The sequence below is a fragment of the Eurosta solidaginis genome, chromosome 3 (assembly GCF_040869045.1).
Source record: "Eurosta solidaginis isolate ZX-2024a chromosome 3, ASM4086904v1, whole genome shotgun sequence".
In the NCBI taxonomy this organism is placed as follows: domain Eukaryota; kingdom Metazoa; phylum Arthropoda; class Insecta; order Diptera; family Tephritidae; genus Eurosta; species Eurosta solidaginis.
This window is the reverse complement of record NC_090321.1, coordinates 66,512,373-66,530,188: the sequence shown is the minus strand read 5'-3', so window position 1 is coordinate 66,530,188 and position 17,816 is coordinate 66,512,373. Positions and strand designations below refer to the sequence as shown.

Below are 17,816 nucleotides of genomic sequence, written 5' to 3'. Positions count from 1 at the left end.
ACGATGTCCGATTTTATCATGCTGGACTCTAATGCCCTTAAGGCGGCTTGGCTGTCAACAAAGATTGTTATGTCGGTGTTGGAGACCGCGCTATCTTGGAGCAGCTTTGCCGGAATACACTTCATGTGTCAGGAAGTCGGAATGATTGGCTTAGCTGTAGATGTGTCGAGTACATCCCAGCTCCAGTTCCCTTTTCCATTTTCGAGCCGTCGGTGTATATTGTGATGCCCCTGCCGTTGTCTAGGCCTACTTGCCATTCCTCCCTTGAAGGATATCGTATGTTCTAAACCTGGAAGTCCAAAACCTCTGTGATGTGGTCTGTTTTGGATGTTAGGTCGGTTATTTTTCCATTTAATTGCCCCTTCGTCATATCGTCCAGAGAGCCGATGGTATGCTAATAGTTCATTTTATAGTTCACGCCGAGACAGAAAGGTGGACAAGAGAAGCGGTTGGAAATCCGAGAGAAGGTTATTAACATCTGACTAAATGGTAAGAGCTACATAAATCTACCATTGGAAAAGTAAACTCAACCCTCAACAGCCTGTCCAAAAAAAAAACACGGCACTAGGACTTCGCAGTGTCGGAATATAAAAGGATACATGACTTCTTCAGCTGGCAATTTATCTTTCATTCTTTTTCAGCCGAATAACGCCATACTTCCTTGTATCAGTACCACAATAGTAATAAAAGCCATCTAGAAGTCCAACAATTTCAAATACGTATCCCAATGTCATTGAAATGCTGATGTGAAAGCATATTGGGTTCGGGGGTGTAAGCTTCCTAACAAAGATCTCTCTATTCATTAGTACACAAGAAATTTGAGAGTGCAATGCTACCTATGAATCTACCCAGCGGGTTAGGGGGCTTAGAATATATCCGCAGCAGGTATGCCTATCGTAAGAGGCGACTAATTACCAAATTGATTCAAGGGGTTGTATAGCGCAACCCTTTCAATAGGTTGCCAGCGCAATATATAACTTCTCCAACCCAATTATCAACCTCACCTACCCGTGGCGAATTCTGTTTCTTTAACAGGCTCTGGCGACCCCAAGTTCCTCATAGATCTAAGAGGTGGGAGGGCGGCATGGCTTTGAATGTTCCCGAGATGGTCGGGCTAGTACCTTAATGGTGCATCGATCCGAAGTAGAACTTCGTTGTTAATGCTAGTTCCCATATAGACGAAGTTCGCAGGTATGTACTATAGGTTTACCTCGATCACTTTATCGGCGGCAGCGGCGTACTATATACCCGCGGCGGCGCACGCTGGCGTTCTTACTTTGAAAAACTTGAATTCTAATTAAAAAATATTTTAGAAAAGTTTTCTTTATATGTAGTATTATATATATATGTAGTATGCAGTATATAGAGAAATAAATTTTTTGGCCATTTCCGAAAGATCCGCTGTTTTTGCCTCAAAATCTCCCGGATCGGTCAAAAAATTTCAGGAGTAGCTTCTTGCGGAGGGACTGCCCTTCATTCACTTACTCCAGGGAGGCTTCGAACGTAACCCGGGTTTAGGGACTGGTACTGCTGCGTCTGCCGAAAAAAAATAGAAATACTTAAAATGGTCGCATTTTTGTCTGTATGTCTCGTGCAAAGCGTAGTTTCACCGAAGAAGATGTTCTGGACTAACTCCTAATACTCGGACGCCTTCAGTCTTTTCGGCGGTTTTTAAGAGCTACAATGCCCGACTTGTGAACAGTAACAATCCCGTCCACCAGTCGCTACCATTCGTTTGTGTTCGAAATATGGATCTCAACAGCCGAGACGATATTTTAGAATGAACGGCGACCAATTTTAAATTAAACTATGTTATGGTTATGTGCTTAGTCCAAACTATTTTTTCCGGCCATATGATATAAGAGCTCATTATGAATGGCCGCGTTCAGTTTTCAGACTAGTTCGACTGTCCACTACGTTAGGGTAGTAGAGCATCTGGTCATTTGTTCGACTGGCTTGGCAAAGCTTTTGCTACACCACTTTGAGTGTTCTTGCGAAAGACAAAGCCTCAACTGGTAAATATATGTGCCTGCGTATTCAAATTTGGCGCCCACCGTGGTGTGATGGTAGCGTGCTCCGCCTACCACACCGAAGCTCCTGGGTCCACGCCCCGGACAAAGCAACTTCAAAATTTTAGAAATAAGTTTTTTTCAATTAAAAGAAAACTTTTCTAAGCGGGGTCGCCCCTCGGCAGTGTTTGGCAAGCACTCCGAGTGTATTTCTGCCATGAAAAGCTCTCAGTGAAAACTCATCTGCCTAGCAGATGCCGTGCGGAGTCGGCATAAAACAAGTAGGTCCCGTCACGCCAATTTGTAGGAAAAACTAAAAAAGGAGCTTGACGCAAATTGGATGAGAAGCTCGGCCTAAAATCTCTACGGAGGTTATCGCGCCTTACATTTATTTTTTTATTTTTGCATACCTTTTTGCCGTTTGCCCTGCAAATAACCATTTTTTTACATCGTTGGTTTTAATCCCTTATGCTTTAAAAATAACACGAAAAAACTTCCATTTAACGAGAAACTCTGCTAATAATCAATTTATTGGCCCAAGTAAACCGAAAAATAATTAAAATTCTGTATTGCGTGCGCTAGTTGTAAAGGAAGGTCTCAACAATACACACACATACAAGTACGCACACACACACATCCATATGCTCTTGCCAACGAAACAGTAATCTTTTGCGCCTAAAAGCGTGCTTCCTGCTAATACTTTGTCAAACGCACATCAATTCAGAATCAAATTTGTTTGTGTAATTTCTGCTAATAAATATGTAAATATACCGACACAAATTATGCACATACATACACGCACATATTTACCATATATTTTAATTAACTCAACATCTTCTCTTACTTTTCTCCGCTCTTTTTGCAGGCTCTTGGGACGATATGCGTATTAAATTATCGAGCGAATGTCGCGCAGATGTCGATTGCCCGGCAATGTGTCAATGTGATGGTACTTCAATTGATTGCTCAGGTCGTGGCCTTAAAGAAATTCCACGCGACATACCGTTACACACCACTGAACTGTAAGTACAAATGCTCCCATATAAATAATTTTTATACTCAGCTGAGCAGAGCTCACAGAGTAAATTAATTTTGTGCGCATAACGGTACCCTGGTTGGTGGCCGCCGTGGTGTGATGGTAGCGTGCTCCGCCTACCACACCGAAGACCCTGGGTTCAGACCCCGGGCAAAGCAACATCAAAATTTTAGAAACAAGCTTTTTTAATTAGAAGAAAATTTTTCTATGCGGGGTCGCCCCTCGGCAGTGTTCGGCAAGCACTCCGAGTGTATTTCTGCCATGAAAAGCTCTCAGTGAAAACTCATCTGCCTTGCAGATGCCGTTCGGAGTCAGCATAAAACAAGTATGTCCCGTCCCGCCAATTTGTAAGAAAAATTAAAAAGGAGCACGGCACAAATTGGAAGAGAGGCTCGACCTAAAATCTCTTCGGAGGTTATCGCGCCTTACATTTTTTTTTTTTTTTTTTAACGGTACCCCGTAACGGCATAAACTAATCCAGATCGATATAGACTTCTAAATATCAAAATGATCTGGGCGAAAAAAGATATTCATTTAGCCATGTCCATCTGTCCGTCCGTCTGTCCGTTAACACGATAACTTCAGTAAATGTTGAGGTATCTTAATGAAATTTTGTATGTAAGTTCCTGGGCACACATCTCAGATCGCTATTTAAAATGAACGAAATGGGACTATAACCACGCCCACTTTTTCGATATCAAAAATTTCGAAAAACCGAAAAAGTGCTATAATTCATTACCAAAGATGGATAAAGCGATGAAACTTGGTAGGGGGGTTGAAATTAGTAAAATTTTGAACAATGGGCGTGGCACCGCTCACTTTTAAAAGAAGGTAATTTAAAGTTTTGCAAGCTATAATTTGGCCGTCTTTGAAGATATCATGATGAAATTTGGCAGGAACGTTACTCCTATTAATATAAGTGCGCTAAATAAAAATTAGCAAAATCGGATGACGAACACGCCCACTTACAAAAAAAAAATTTAAGTCAAATTTTACCAACAAATTTTATATTATTTAAAAATTCATGAGCTTAACACCGGCTTATAATAATTGAATACGAGCCGGACCCATGTGCATCTTGCGCAACCAATATAAAAGTCTCTTATCAAATATCAATAGAAATCAGCTGTTCTATTAACTTATAGCTTGCGCTTCCATCTAGCGTATAATATCAACTGGTGCCAATCAATTAAAACTTACAGCTTTCGCTGCCATCTAGCGTACAATATCAAATGACGGTAATGCAGTGCAAATATTCACAATAGTGCCATAGTACAAATAGATTTCTTTGTGTGCTCACAATCGTTTATTTTTAACAAATTATTTTATAAAATATAGCTAAACAAAAGCTTTACGACCAAAATTGCCCAAAGCTCGCTAATAGCCCGAATCTCTATCTTTACAACCAAAACTTTATTTATAGATTTGGATTCCAAATAAGAGCGAGAAAGGGACCCGTACATAAAAACAGCAATAAGAAATAATATTAAGATGATTCAATTATTATGTTTTTCTAAGAGAAACTAAAAAGAAAGAAAGAAACATTTACTGGCATATTGCGATGGTATTATTTCGAAAACCGTCTCTCATCAATTTCGTAATGTTATCAAAGGTTTCACCGAGATTCGAACCGTGAATCAGGCGAACACGACAGAATGTCGCAATTGTGTTGTTGGTGTAGAAATGAGATAAACTGAATTAAGCCAGGAAACAAATACAAGCAGGATAGCCTAGTGATTAAGGCAACTGCAGTTTCACCATGTGATTCGCGGTTCGAATCTCGGTGAAACCTTTGATAACATTACGAAATTGTCTGACGATGAATTTGTGGCGGTTTTCGAAATGGTACCATCGCAATATGCCAGTAAATGTTTCTTTCTTTCTTTTCAGTTTCTCTTAGTAAAACATAATAACTGAATATTCAATTATCATAAGCCGGTGTTAAGCTCATGAATGCTTAAATAATAAGTATAAATTGTATACACCATTAAACAAAAAAAAAATTTATATCTTTACTGTATATAAGTAAATTATGCCAAATTCAACTCCAACATTTGTTTCCAAAGCTCTCAGCTGAGTATGTAATGTTCGGTTACACCCGAACTTAGCCTTCCTTACTTGGTCTTACTTGTACTCATTTCTCTTTTTGTTGTTGATCATTTTCAAATATTCAAGCTCATTGATTTATTTGACCCAGAATTTTTGATGCCTTTTTATGATTAATTTTAGATTTTTTTTTTTATCTTTTTTCCACTTTTCTCCTTCACACTTGCAGCCTTTTGAACGACAATGAACTGGGGCGCATCAAATCGGATGGTCTGTTTGGACGTCTGCCACATCTGGTTAAACTCGATTTGCGGCGCAATCATATAACCGGTATAGAACCGAACGCCTTTGAGGGTGCCAATCGCATTCAAGAGCTGGTTTTGGCTGAAAATAAAATTCGTGAAATTTCAAATAAAATGCTTTTGGGATTACATCAATTGAAGACGCTGTAAGTAATTATGTATGTGAAGACAAAATATACGTACATACATTTGTATATATGTATGTATATAATACTTCTTGTAAGAACAAATTCGTGTACCGAAAAAATTTGTTTATAATTTTAACTCAAAGAACACTGAACAGGTGAGCTCCCATTACTTCCTCTCCTTTACAATGACGTTGTCTCATAGGAGTTTCACATAACCCCTACGGAACCATGCAGGAAATCAGCGGATTTATACATTTTTTATGTAATCTGAGCTTCCGCCACAGTTCGGTTTCGACATCCGGTCATTCCAGTAGAACGCAGATTTCGCTGGGTTAGGTAAGATTAAGAGGGTGTGCGTGGATATTTCCAACAGTTCCACTCGAAAACATTTTGGTCATTGTAAGAGCACTCTGTGAGTACCGAGTGGTTAAGAGGGTGTTCGTGGGTGTTTCCAACAGTTTCACTCGGAAACATTTTTGTTCATTGCAAGAGCCCACTGTGAGTACCGGGCGTCAGCAATTCATCCAACTAGATTACTTCTTAATAGACCTCAACGGATGAAACACGATGCGCCCACAAATATGAGCCATCCTGTTTGCAGTTCTAGACGTCGGCAGATAAAATGAAGAATCGACTCCTCTTCCTCGTCATCGTGACAGCTTCTGCAAAGGAAGCTTTTTGGTATGCACCATCGTCGAAGCGTTTGTGCAATATTGCAATGGGTTGTAATGAAAACCCGTAAGTACTCTCACTGCAGATTTGTTTAGTTTGAGAAGGAGGCCAGTCTTGAGACCTCGAAATTCATACTCAAGGAAGGAAGGCCTGCAAGTAAAAACTGATGTGTTATGGTCGGTTTCAGACGTTAGGTTAGTTATGATTCCGTATAATCGTCCCTTGTCATGTCATCTAATATTGTTGTGTGCGTGATATGGTTGATTTCCACATGTTGGGTTCTTTTAGTCATCGTAAAACCTCTTTCGAAATAGTGAGGAGTATTCCCACCTTACTGTGTAGATGATGTTATCGCGATATAAGAAATCAACCCGTGGCAGTTTTGAGACCGGTGTTTTGATAGGTATGTTGCCTCTTCCATTGTGTATCTTATAAGCTCGCGACCATATCGGAGACGCGTAGCACACAAGCGGCTGGTCAATTGCTTTATAAGTAGCTATGAGCGTTTCTTTATATTTTCAAGTGCTGCCAACGAGAAAGTGAATTATGGGTACATTTTCGGCTGCATACTCGCCAAAATGTAGGTCATTATCAAACATCAAAGCCAATATTTTGGATGCTGTGTAGACGGTGTCGTAATGCCATCGACGTGGGTATGTAATGTTTCCGGCATTTGCTCCATCCCGCCGATGATTTGGTCAGTAATAGTGCCAAGTAACACAAGAAGAAAAAAACTGGAAAGACTAGGGAGATTGTTTTTAGTTTTACAGCATAGCTCATCAATATGAGAGCCAGGATCTGTTGCCATTATCGTGCAGTTGTCGGCGTAGGAAACAATGGGAACTCCTTCGGGTGGAGAAGCAATCTTCGATATGTAAAAGTTGCTCAAAAATATAGATACGGTACCATTCTGCGGCAGCCCTTGCTAATTCTTCCTGGTTTTGATCAACTACACAGACAACTTGCGGTCCATCTTTTGAGACTAGGTGTAAGGGTAGACCATTCGAAGTCTTGCAGTAATGTGCGGTGATTGACCGTGTTAAAAGCTTTTGGCAAGCCTAACGCAACGAGTACTGTTCTATGGTGGGGTTTTCCGTTCACGTTTGTTTTATGTGTTAATGAAGTTTAGCACGAAAGCCATGCTGGTGGTTGGAAGTCACAAGTTTGTAGTGAAATAAGAGATGAAGTCGGATTCAAGTGTCTTGGCTTCTGGCGATAGGAGTGATATAGAACGATGTTCGTTAGTTGGTTTTCCAGGCTTTAGTAACGGTACCACCCTCGCCATTTTTCATTTCATGGATGACAAAAGTCGACAGAGGCAGGTTGAACACATGCGCTGGGTAGCTAAATCCCTCAATGCCAAGGTCTTCAAGCATCGGAATTTTATTTGTATGTGTATCAAACCTCCGTTTCAGAGCCAGTATATGAACTGTTACAATGTACATGCTCCAGAACGACTGCCTATACGGAAGAGCTCGATTCAATTGACACTGAGTTCGAAAAAGTGTTGTAGATATCGTCGGTTCCATGGAAGACTAACGCTTCACCTGTATCTGAACCGTATTAATCTTCCATGGGAATTTGAAACGTCCATGGGACCAACGATATATTAATTTCCACCTGTTTCGGTTCAAAAGTAATCAGGTCATTCCATATTAATCCGGAGAGTTCAAAAGTATTTTGAGTGTTTAGATAAAATTTTATAAATGATTATTATGCCACTCAAAATCAATTACACCAACAATTCATTATGATGCTTCTATGATGTTTAATTGCTCTTTTCAGGAATCTCTATAACAATCAAATTTCTTGTGTTATGCCTGGCTCATTTGAATTCCTGTCATCGCTCACCTCACTGTAAGTATATTACAACGTAATAAAATGTGTATATGTATGTGCATTTATACATATACATTAGGGTGTAGTCAAATTTATTGTTGAAAAGGCACATCTAGTTTCTGAATCTATGGGTCATACTGAGCAATATTGTCCATGGGACCAAAGGTCTGAAGTGAATTTCGAGCCTCCCTAATTTTGTTAGAAAATTTTATGTATATCCCAATCCGAATCCGAGTTTGACATTTATTTTCATGTATTTTATTTGTGAGAGCCGCTATTCGGATTGGGATATAAAATGCTCTAACAAAATTAGGGAGGCTCGAAATTCATTTCAGAACTATGGTCCCATGGACAATATTACTCAGTATGACCCATAGATTCAGAAAATGGATGTGTACCTGAAGTTTTTTTCCCCTTTTACCCATACAGTTTGACCAAGCTCTAATATATGTATATTAGAGCGGGTCAGATTGTATGGATGGATTTTTTTTCCATCAGGAGTATAGCAAAAACGTAATCTACAGAAGATTCTAGGAAAAATTGCTGAAGACACCATAGCTCTAAGTCCGATTTCGAGGTCCCGATTTTAGCAAAATAGATATTTTGCATATGAATGTAGGGTTTGGCGAAAAATCTTCATAGCTTCTGATAGAATTATAGGAGAAATATCAAATTGGGCTTATTTTAAAGGTATTTTACGCACATTTCAGAATCTATGTTAATATCTTTTTTTTTATTTTTTATTTTATTTATTGAAAATTATCTTAGTTGGAAAATTTTGTTACAAACCATACATCCTGATTGTACACAAACAAACATAAACTCACGATAAATGTAATTCTAATTCATCAGCCAGTCAGTGGGATATTTTACACATACACAAATGCACACACACATACATACCTAAATTTTTTTAAGCGTTTATTGAAGAAGATCTGGCACATAAATATGAATTAAAATATTTATTGAGTACCGCATTGTAAGATTTCGAAAAAAAGCGCAGCGTTTATATCGAGTAGTTTATATTTGTAGATATATTTATGTATGTATGTACCGACTGCGTAATTAATTGTTTCTTCATTGTTTAAATTGAGTAAATTGCGTACGGTGAAGTTTTGTATCAAAGAAATGAGGTTAATGGGTTTGATTGTTATGGCTGAACTTCACAGCATATGAGCTTCGCTGCTGCTGCTGCTGCCGCTACCGGTTGTAGACGCACAAAAAAGTGCACATGCCCATAGATGCCTGTAATGTGTCTATGAATGTGTGTAAACTGGAGCATTGTGCACTTCTTGTCAAAAATATAAACACACATTAGCCATCCAGCGGCAGTGGTTAAATAACTAGTAACATAATATTGTATCGAGTTTAGGGAAATTGCGCTTATATGAACCCTTCTGCAAACGTTCGAATCGGTAAATTGTCGAATGAATAATAAATAACTCCAATATTCAGTAATGCACAATGGTCTTTATTAGACTACTTTGAGAGTACTTCACAATAACACTTATACTTCACAACTAATTGCGTGTTTAAATCAAACTGGTTAGTCATGCCTCAGCTTGCGCTGCTTTTATACTCTCTGTTGCCTCGTCTGCATATTTCTACTGAGGTCTAGACGTTTAACCTTCTAGAATAGTTGTATCTCCTAATTGGTAATTTCTATATACATGTATATTTGTAGATCATTCAAGGTTCGAATCGAGCTCAAGGCCAGAACAATAATTTTTTTTCAAATGATAATTATTGTTATTTTTTAATTTTTCTAAATTTGAAAAATTGAATTTTGTTTTTGGAATAGTAAGTAGAAAATTTTTCAGACAACCTGCCATAGCTGCGCAGATAGATCCATTTCGAAGGGTGCTAAGCCTTCATCATCAGTACGCTTTAGGCATGCTGCGCTAACCATTTAGCTATACAGCGGTGGTTTGTTTGACTGGCAAATTTGCTACTTCTATTCCTTTTTACCAACTATATTTATTCAGTGTTGCGCCATCTGGTGCAAAGCACTGATAATGCTGGATTTTTGTTTATTGTCAATTACTTTGTTTGACATTCCCAAGTGCTCATGGTTTATTAACAATTGTTTTTGTTTTTATCGGCCTATTGATAAATCATTCAAGGTTCGAATCGAGCTCAAGGCCAGAACAATAATTTTTTTTTCAAATGATAATTATTGTTATTTTTTAATTTTTCTAAATTTGAAAAATTGAATTTTGTTTTTGGAATAGTAAGTAGAAAATTTTTCAGACAACCTGCCATAGCTGCGCAGATAGATCCATTTCGAAGGGTGCTAAGCCTTCATCATCAGTACGCTTTAGGCATGCTGCGCTAACCATTTAGCTATACAGCGGTGGTTTGTTTGACTGGCAAATTTGCTACTTCTATTCCTTTTTACCAACTATATTTATTCAGTGTTGCGCCATCTGGTGCAAAGCACTGATAATGCTGGATTTTTGTTTATTGTCAATTACTTTGTTTGACATTCCCAAGTGCTCATGGTTTATTAACAATTGTTTTTGTTTTTATCGGCCTATTGATAAATCATTCAAGGTTCGAATCGAGCTCAAGGCCAGAACAATAATTTTTTTTCAAATGATAATTATTGTTATTTTTTAATTTTTCTAAATTTGAAAAATTGAATTTTGTTTTTGGAATAGTAAGTAGAAAATTTTTCAGACAACCTGCCATAGCTGCGCAGATAGATCCATTTCGAAGGGTGCTAAGCCTTCATCATCAGTACGCTTTAGGCATGCTGCGCTAACCATTTAGCTATACAGCGGTGGTTTGTTTGACTGGCAAATTTGCTACTTCTATTCCTTTTTACCAACTATATTTATTCAGTGTTGCGCCATCTGGTGCAAAGCACTGATAATGCTGGATTTTTGTTTATTGTCAATTACTTTGTTTGACATTCCCAAGTGCTCATGGTTTATTAACAATTGTTTTTGTTTTTATCGGCCTATTGATAAATCATTCAAGGTTCGAATCGAGCTCAAGGCCAGAACAATAATTTTTTTTTCAAATGATAATTATTGTTATTTTTTAATTTTTCTAAATTTGAAAAATTGAATTTTGTTTTTGGAATAGTAAGTAGAAAATTTTTCAGACAACCTGCCATAGCTGCGCAGATAGATCCATTTCGAAGGGTGCTAAGCCTTCATCATCAGTACGTTTTAGGCATGCTGCGCTAACCATTTAGCTATACAGCGGTGGTTTGTTTGACTGGCAAATTTGCTACTTCTATTCCTTTTTACCAACTATATTTATTCAGTGTTGCGCCATCTGGTGCAAAGCACTGATAATGCTGGATTTTTGTTTATTGTCAATTACTTTGTTTGACATTCCCAAGTGCTCATGGTTTATTAACAATTGTTTTTGTTTTTATCGGCCTATTGATAAATCATTCAAGGTTCGAATCGAGCTCAAAGCCAGAACAATAATTTTTTTTCAAATGATAATTATTGTTATTTTTTAATTTTTCTAAATTTGAAAAATTGAATTTTGTTTTTGGAATAGTAAGTAGAAAATTTTTCAGACAACCTGCCATAGCTGCGCAGATAGATCCATTTCGAAGGGTGCTAAGCCTTCATCATCAGTACGCTTTAGGCATGCTGCGCTAACCATTTAGCTATACAGCGGTGGTTTGTTTGACTGGCAAATTTGCTACTTCTATTCCTTTTTACCAACTATATTTATTCAGTGTTGCGCCATCTGGTGCAAAGCACTGATAATGCTGGATTTTTGTTTATTGTCAATTACTTTGTTTGACATTCCCAAGTGCTCATGGTTTATTAACAATTGTTTTTGTTTTTATCGGCCTATTGATAAATCATTCAAGGTTCGAATCGAGCTCAAGGCCAGAACAATAATTTTTTTTCAAATGATAATTATTGTTATTTTTTAATTTTTCTAAATTTGAAAAATTGAATTTTGTTTTTGGAATAGTAAGTAGAAAATTTTTCCACCGCTGTATAGCTAAATGGTTAGCGCAGCATGCCTAAAGCGTACTGATGATGAAGGCTTAGCACCCTTCGAAATGGATCTATCTGCGCAGCTATGGCAGGTTGTCTGAAAAATTTTCTACTTACTATTCCAAAAACAAAATTCAATTTTTCAAATTTAGAAAAATTAAAAAATAACAATAATTATCATTTGAAAAAAAAATTATTGTTCTGGCCTTGAGCTCGATTCGAACCTTGAATGATTTATCAATAGGCCGATAAAAACAAAAACAATTGTTAATAAACCATAAGCACTTGGGAATGTCAAACAAAGTAATTGACAATAAACAAAAATCCAGCATTATCAGTGCTTTGCACCAGATGGCGCAACACTGAATAAATATAGTTGGTAAAAAGGAATAGAAGTAGCAAATTTGCCAGTCAAACAAACCACCGCTGTATAGCTAAATGGTTAGCGCAGCATGCCTAAAGCGTACTGATGATGAAGGCTTAGCACCCTTCGAAATGGATCTATCTGCGCAGCTATGGCAGGTTGTCTGAAAAATTTTCTACTTACTATTCCAAAAACAAAATTCAATTTTTCAAATTTAGAAAAATTAAAAAATAACAATAATTATCATTTGAAAAAAAATTATTGTTCTGGCCTTGAGCTCGATTCGAACCTTGAATGATTTATCAATAGGCCGATAAAAACAAAAACAATTGTTAATAAACCATGAGCACTTGGGAATGTCAAACAAAGTAATTGACAATAAACAAAAATCCAGCATTATCAGTGCTTTGCACCAGATGGCGCAACACTGAATAAATATAGTTGGTAAAAAGGAATAGAAGTAGCAAATTTGCCAGTCAAACAAACCACCGCTGTATAGCTAAATGGTTAGCGCAGCATGCCTAAAGCGTACTGATGATGAAGGCTTAGCACCCTTCGAAATGGATCTATCTGCGCAGCTATGGCAGGTTGTCTGAAAAATTTTCTACTTACTATTCCAAAAACAAAATTCAATTTTTCAAATTTAGAAAAATTAAAAAATAACAATAATTATCATTTGAAAAAAAATTATTGTTCTGGCCTTGAGCTCGATTCGAACCTTGAATGATTTATCAATAGGCCGATAAAAACAAAAACAATTGTTAATAAACCATGAGCACTTGGGAATGTCAAACAAAGTAATTGACAATAAACAAAAATCCAGCATTATCAGTGCTTTGCACCAGATGGCGCAACACTGAATAAATATAGTTGGTAAAAAGGAGTAGAAGTAGCAAATTTGCCAGTCAAACAAACCACCGCTGTATAGCTAAATGGTTAGCGCAGCATGCCTAAAGCGTACTGATGATGAAGGCTTAGCACCCTTCGAAATGGATCTATCTGCGCAGCTATGGCAGGTTGTCTGAAAAATTTTCTACTTACTATTCCAAAAACAAAATTCAATTTTTCAAATTTAGAAAAATTAAAAAATAACAATAATTATCATTTGAAAAAAAAATTATTGTTCTGGCCTTGAGCTCGATTCGAACCTTGAATGATTTATCAATAGGCCGATAAAAACAAAAACAATTGTTAATAAACCATGAGCACTTGGGAATGTCAAACAAAGTAATTGACAATAAACAAAAATCCAGCATTATCAGTGCTTTGCACCAGATGGCGCAACACTGAATAAATATAGTTGGTAAAAAGGAATAGAAGTAGCAAATTTGCCAGTCAAACAAACCACCGCTGTATAGCTAAATGGTTAGCGCAGCATGCCTAAAGCGTACTGATGATGAAGGCTTAGCACCCTTCGAAATGGATCTATCTGCGCAGCTATGGCAGGTTGTCTGAAAAATTTTCTACTTACTATTCCAAAAACAAAATTCAATTTTTCAAATTTAGAAAAATTAAAAAATAACAATAATTATCATTTGAAAAAAAATTATTGTTCTGGCCTTGAGCTCGATTCGAACCTTGAATGATTTATCAATAGGCCGATAAAAACAAAAACAATTGTTAATAAACCATGAGCTCATGTATATTTGTAGTTTATGTTTATCTTATAGCCATATGCAAGTGTATGCGTGAGTACTATTTCGGCTGATTTTGCATGTGTTTGTGAGTATCTCTTCGTTGCCTTGCATGTATGTGTGTAAATGATGATTGATTTGTTTACGTACACAAGAGTGGCAGTTTGCTTTATTGTTGTTGTGCCTTTATTTACTAACAGCTTAGTGATGCTAAAATTCGCCACAATATGTTGTGACGAAAAGCGGAGACATACACCTCTGTTGGCCTTAGGGTATAACCTATAGCTGAATCAGTTGCGGTGAATAGTGGACACATACCATTGGTAGAGGTCAAACATAGACACATATTTCAGTTGCATCTGGGTATAATGCGTATTGAAATTTAGGAGTACTAATTTCCTGCGCAGCAATTTCAGAAGTGTAGATAAAGTTTAAAACTTAGCAGTCCATATAAAGTTTAAGCGTATATGTATATTTGTAGATGTAAAAAATAATTAAAAAAAAATTTTTAAGTTAAACGGTTTTATTGAAAACAATACTTACATGAAGTAATAATAATACAAAAAGCTAGAAAATAATTAGGTAGGTCCTAGGTACTAGTCATCACACTTCTCATCAATCTAGGGCGTTGATCAGACAGCTAAATAAAAGCGTTGGACGGGTAAAATATTTAGATCAACACGCCACCTATCGGAGTTTTTTCTTATTATTGCATTGTCATCGGTTTCTGAACTATATTCCAAGTTTCAAGCTTGTAGCTTATCGGAAAGTTACTTAAATTTTAATTACAAAATTCGTGCCAGCCAGCCAACCAGCCAGCGTGTCAATTCAAGCTAAATAAAACCGTTTAAAAAGGCAGGCCTATCAAAACAGCGCGCTTAGAACTGTCACGGAATGTTTTCTTATGTCTTTACAAAATCATCAAAAATACTCAACAACTTAACAAGTTTTTGTTGTTAAGAAGTCATCTCCGTAAGCACTATAAAGAAGTCTGACACTTAAGAATCAAGCCGTATGAAGGAAAGAAATATGACATTCTTAACGACAAATACCTGGAACTCACATTTGAGGAAAGCAATCTCGCAAAGAGACACAACTAACTAGCATATCACCTAAGAGAGCTAAATCTGTCGCTTTTGTGAGCTGGAGGATAAAACGTCGGCTCACATTATCTGGCAAGGTAGAGTCTCTTCCATCTAGGTGGCGTAAATTTTGGGTCTGGGGAGGTATTTAAACACATTAAGAGCCTCCACACACAGGAATAGACTAAGTCAAGCACAATAGCTATAAATAAAGGTAATATTAAATCCGCACTAACTTACATAACTGTCTCTTAACCGTTCAAACGGCTTCTTTGCTTGGCTCTTTGGCTGGGCTAACTGTACATGCGAAAGGGTAACTACTTACATTTTTTATAGACCCATGTTCTAGACTGCTGTTATTGCCAAGAGGCAAATACGCTAACCCTTCGCTTGATAAAAGCACCATCAAACCCATCTTTCCCGCTTCTTTTTCCAGTTTAGAATAAGCAGAGGCGCCGGTGCTCAGGCCGATGATATCAGTATCGTCAGAATTCACCCGTAATTATAATTCCGCTGTCGTTCAGCATTTCATTTCTCTCCGTAATGGGGAGTACTCTCGCCTCATTGTGTAGGTGGTATTCTGGGGATATAACAAGACAGCCCGTAGTGGTTCTAAGGGCATTATTTTGGCAGGCTTGTATTTTCTTCCAGTGAGTAACCTTTAGGCTTGGCGACCATATCGGGGATACGTGGCACACAATCGGCCGGCCAATTGCTTTGTAAGTGGTGATGAGCGTTTCTTTATCTTTACACCAAGTGCTGCCGGCAAGAGATTTGAGAATTTGATTACGGGTCAGGATTTAAAGAACAATTGTGGTTGCATGCTCTCTAAAATATAGATCCACATCGAACATCACACCCAATATTGCTCTGTTCATCAATTTCCCTGGGCGTTTCCTCCATTAAAAGCCTCCTCAAGTCACCGTTTGCGTTCTTACAGGAGTTTTGCTCGGGCTTGCAACCTTCCGTGTCGCCGAATTTTCAGCGTTTTCAGGCGTTATTCCTAGTCGATAGCAACCTAGCTCCTCGCCTCTGTTTTTTTTTTTTTTTTGCCTGAAAAGCGTTCGTACACTTTTCTTATAGCGTTCGATCTTAACGTTGCGTAGTAGGTAGCTTCCTCTCTTTCAGTTGTAACGCGATATTCTTCATCGCATCAGTGATTTAGATATGTTCCCACTGCTCCCCCATTCCATCGGGTTGGCGTGTGCTCTCGAAGAGCAGGTATGAAAGCCGAGATGCGAGTACAGTCTGTTGCGAAAACAGCCTTTGAGCATCAAGCTATCTTATGTTTTTGGTTTTTTGCATTTAGCCGCGTAAAGGCGAGTATATATTTTGGCTGCGATGAGACAGTGATCCGAGTCGAAGTTAGTTCCTCGGATTTTGCGCACATCCCAAACACAGGAGGCATGCAATCCATCTGTCACAGCGGGTTCGGTCTAATTACGTGTATTTCATACGGGGGACAGCCACATTGCTTGATGTTTATTTTTAAGTTTGAACCTGATGCTGGCTATGACCATGTTTCGAAGACTGGCAAAGTCGATCCCTAAGTACATTAAGGGAGGCTTCATTGTATGGGCTGAGCTTTCCAACTGTAGGACAAAAAACACTCTCCACTTAAAATACTATTTTTAATATATCATTACAAATTTCATTAGGGCTATTCTCTCAGTCTAGGAACCGCAGTAAACGTAGAAAATATTCCACGTTTTCTAGAGCAAATATACAACACTGCGAGAACACACCACTTATACTAGTAATATCCTTACGATATTATTATGCATTTAGCGCCAAAAGTTTAATGTAAAATGGACATTTTATGAATTAAAAAGTTTACAGAACTGCCGTGCACACAAAATTTTTGTTGTTTTTAATTGAAATTTCAGTTTCAACATTCTTTTCACATTTAGAAATATTCTATTCAAGTATACATGGGTTTGAATTTAGAAAATGTAGAAACCTGAGAAAATTTCTCACAACTGTGTTATTTTTTTATACTCAGTTGAGCAGAGCTCACAGAGTATATTAAGTTTGATTGGATAACGGTTGGTTGTACATATATAAAGGAATCGAGATAGATATAGACTTCCATATATCAAAATAATCAGGATCGAAAAACAATTTGATTGAGCCATGTCCGTCCGTCCGTCCGTCCGTCCGTCCGTCCGTTAACACGATAACTTGAGTAAATTTTGAGGTATCTTGATGAAATTTGGTATGAAGGTTACTGAGCACTCATCTCAGATCGTTATTTAAAATGAACGATATCGGACTATAACCACGCCCACTTTTTCGATATCCAAAATTTCGAAAAACCGAAAAAGTGCGATAATTCATTACAAAAGACCGATAAAGCGACGAAACTTGGTAGATGAGTTGAACTTATGACGCAAAATATAACCACGCCCAGTTTTAAAAAAAAATTTTTTTAAAGTAAAATTTTAACAAAAAATTTAATATCTTTACAGTATATAAGTAAATTATGTCAAGATTCAACTCCAGTAATGATATGGTGCAACAAAATACAAAAATAAAAGAAAATTTAAAAATGGGCGTGGCTCCGCCCTTTTTCATTTAATTTGTCTAGGATACTTTTAATGCCATAAATCGAACAAAAATTAACCAATCCTTTTGAAATTTGGTAGGGGCATAGATTTTATGGCGTTAACTGTTTTCTGTGAAAATGGGCGAAATCGGTTGATGCCACGCACAGTTTTTATACACAGTCGTCCG

At 37.4% G+C, this 17,816-nt stretch overlaps 1 protein-coding gene across 1 annotated transcript in view; it reads left to right on the top strand.

The window, feature by feature from the left end:
- Positions 1–17,816, top strand: part of sli (slit guidance ligand) — a 271,300-nt gene that overhangs the window by 201,426 nt on the left and 52,058 nt on the right. The window contains 3 exon segments of the mRNA XM_067772110.1: positions 2,875–3,028; positions 5,318–5,536; positions 7,976–8,047. Of these exon segments, the coding sequence (XP_067628211.1) occupies positions 2,875–3,028; positions 5,318–5,536; positions 7,976–8,047 (445 nt within the window).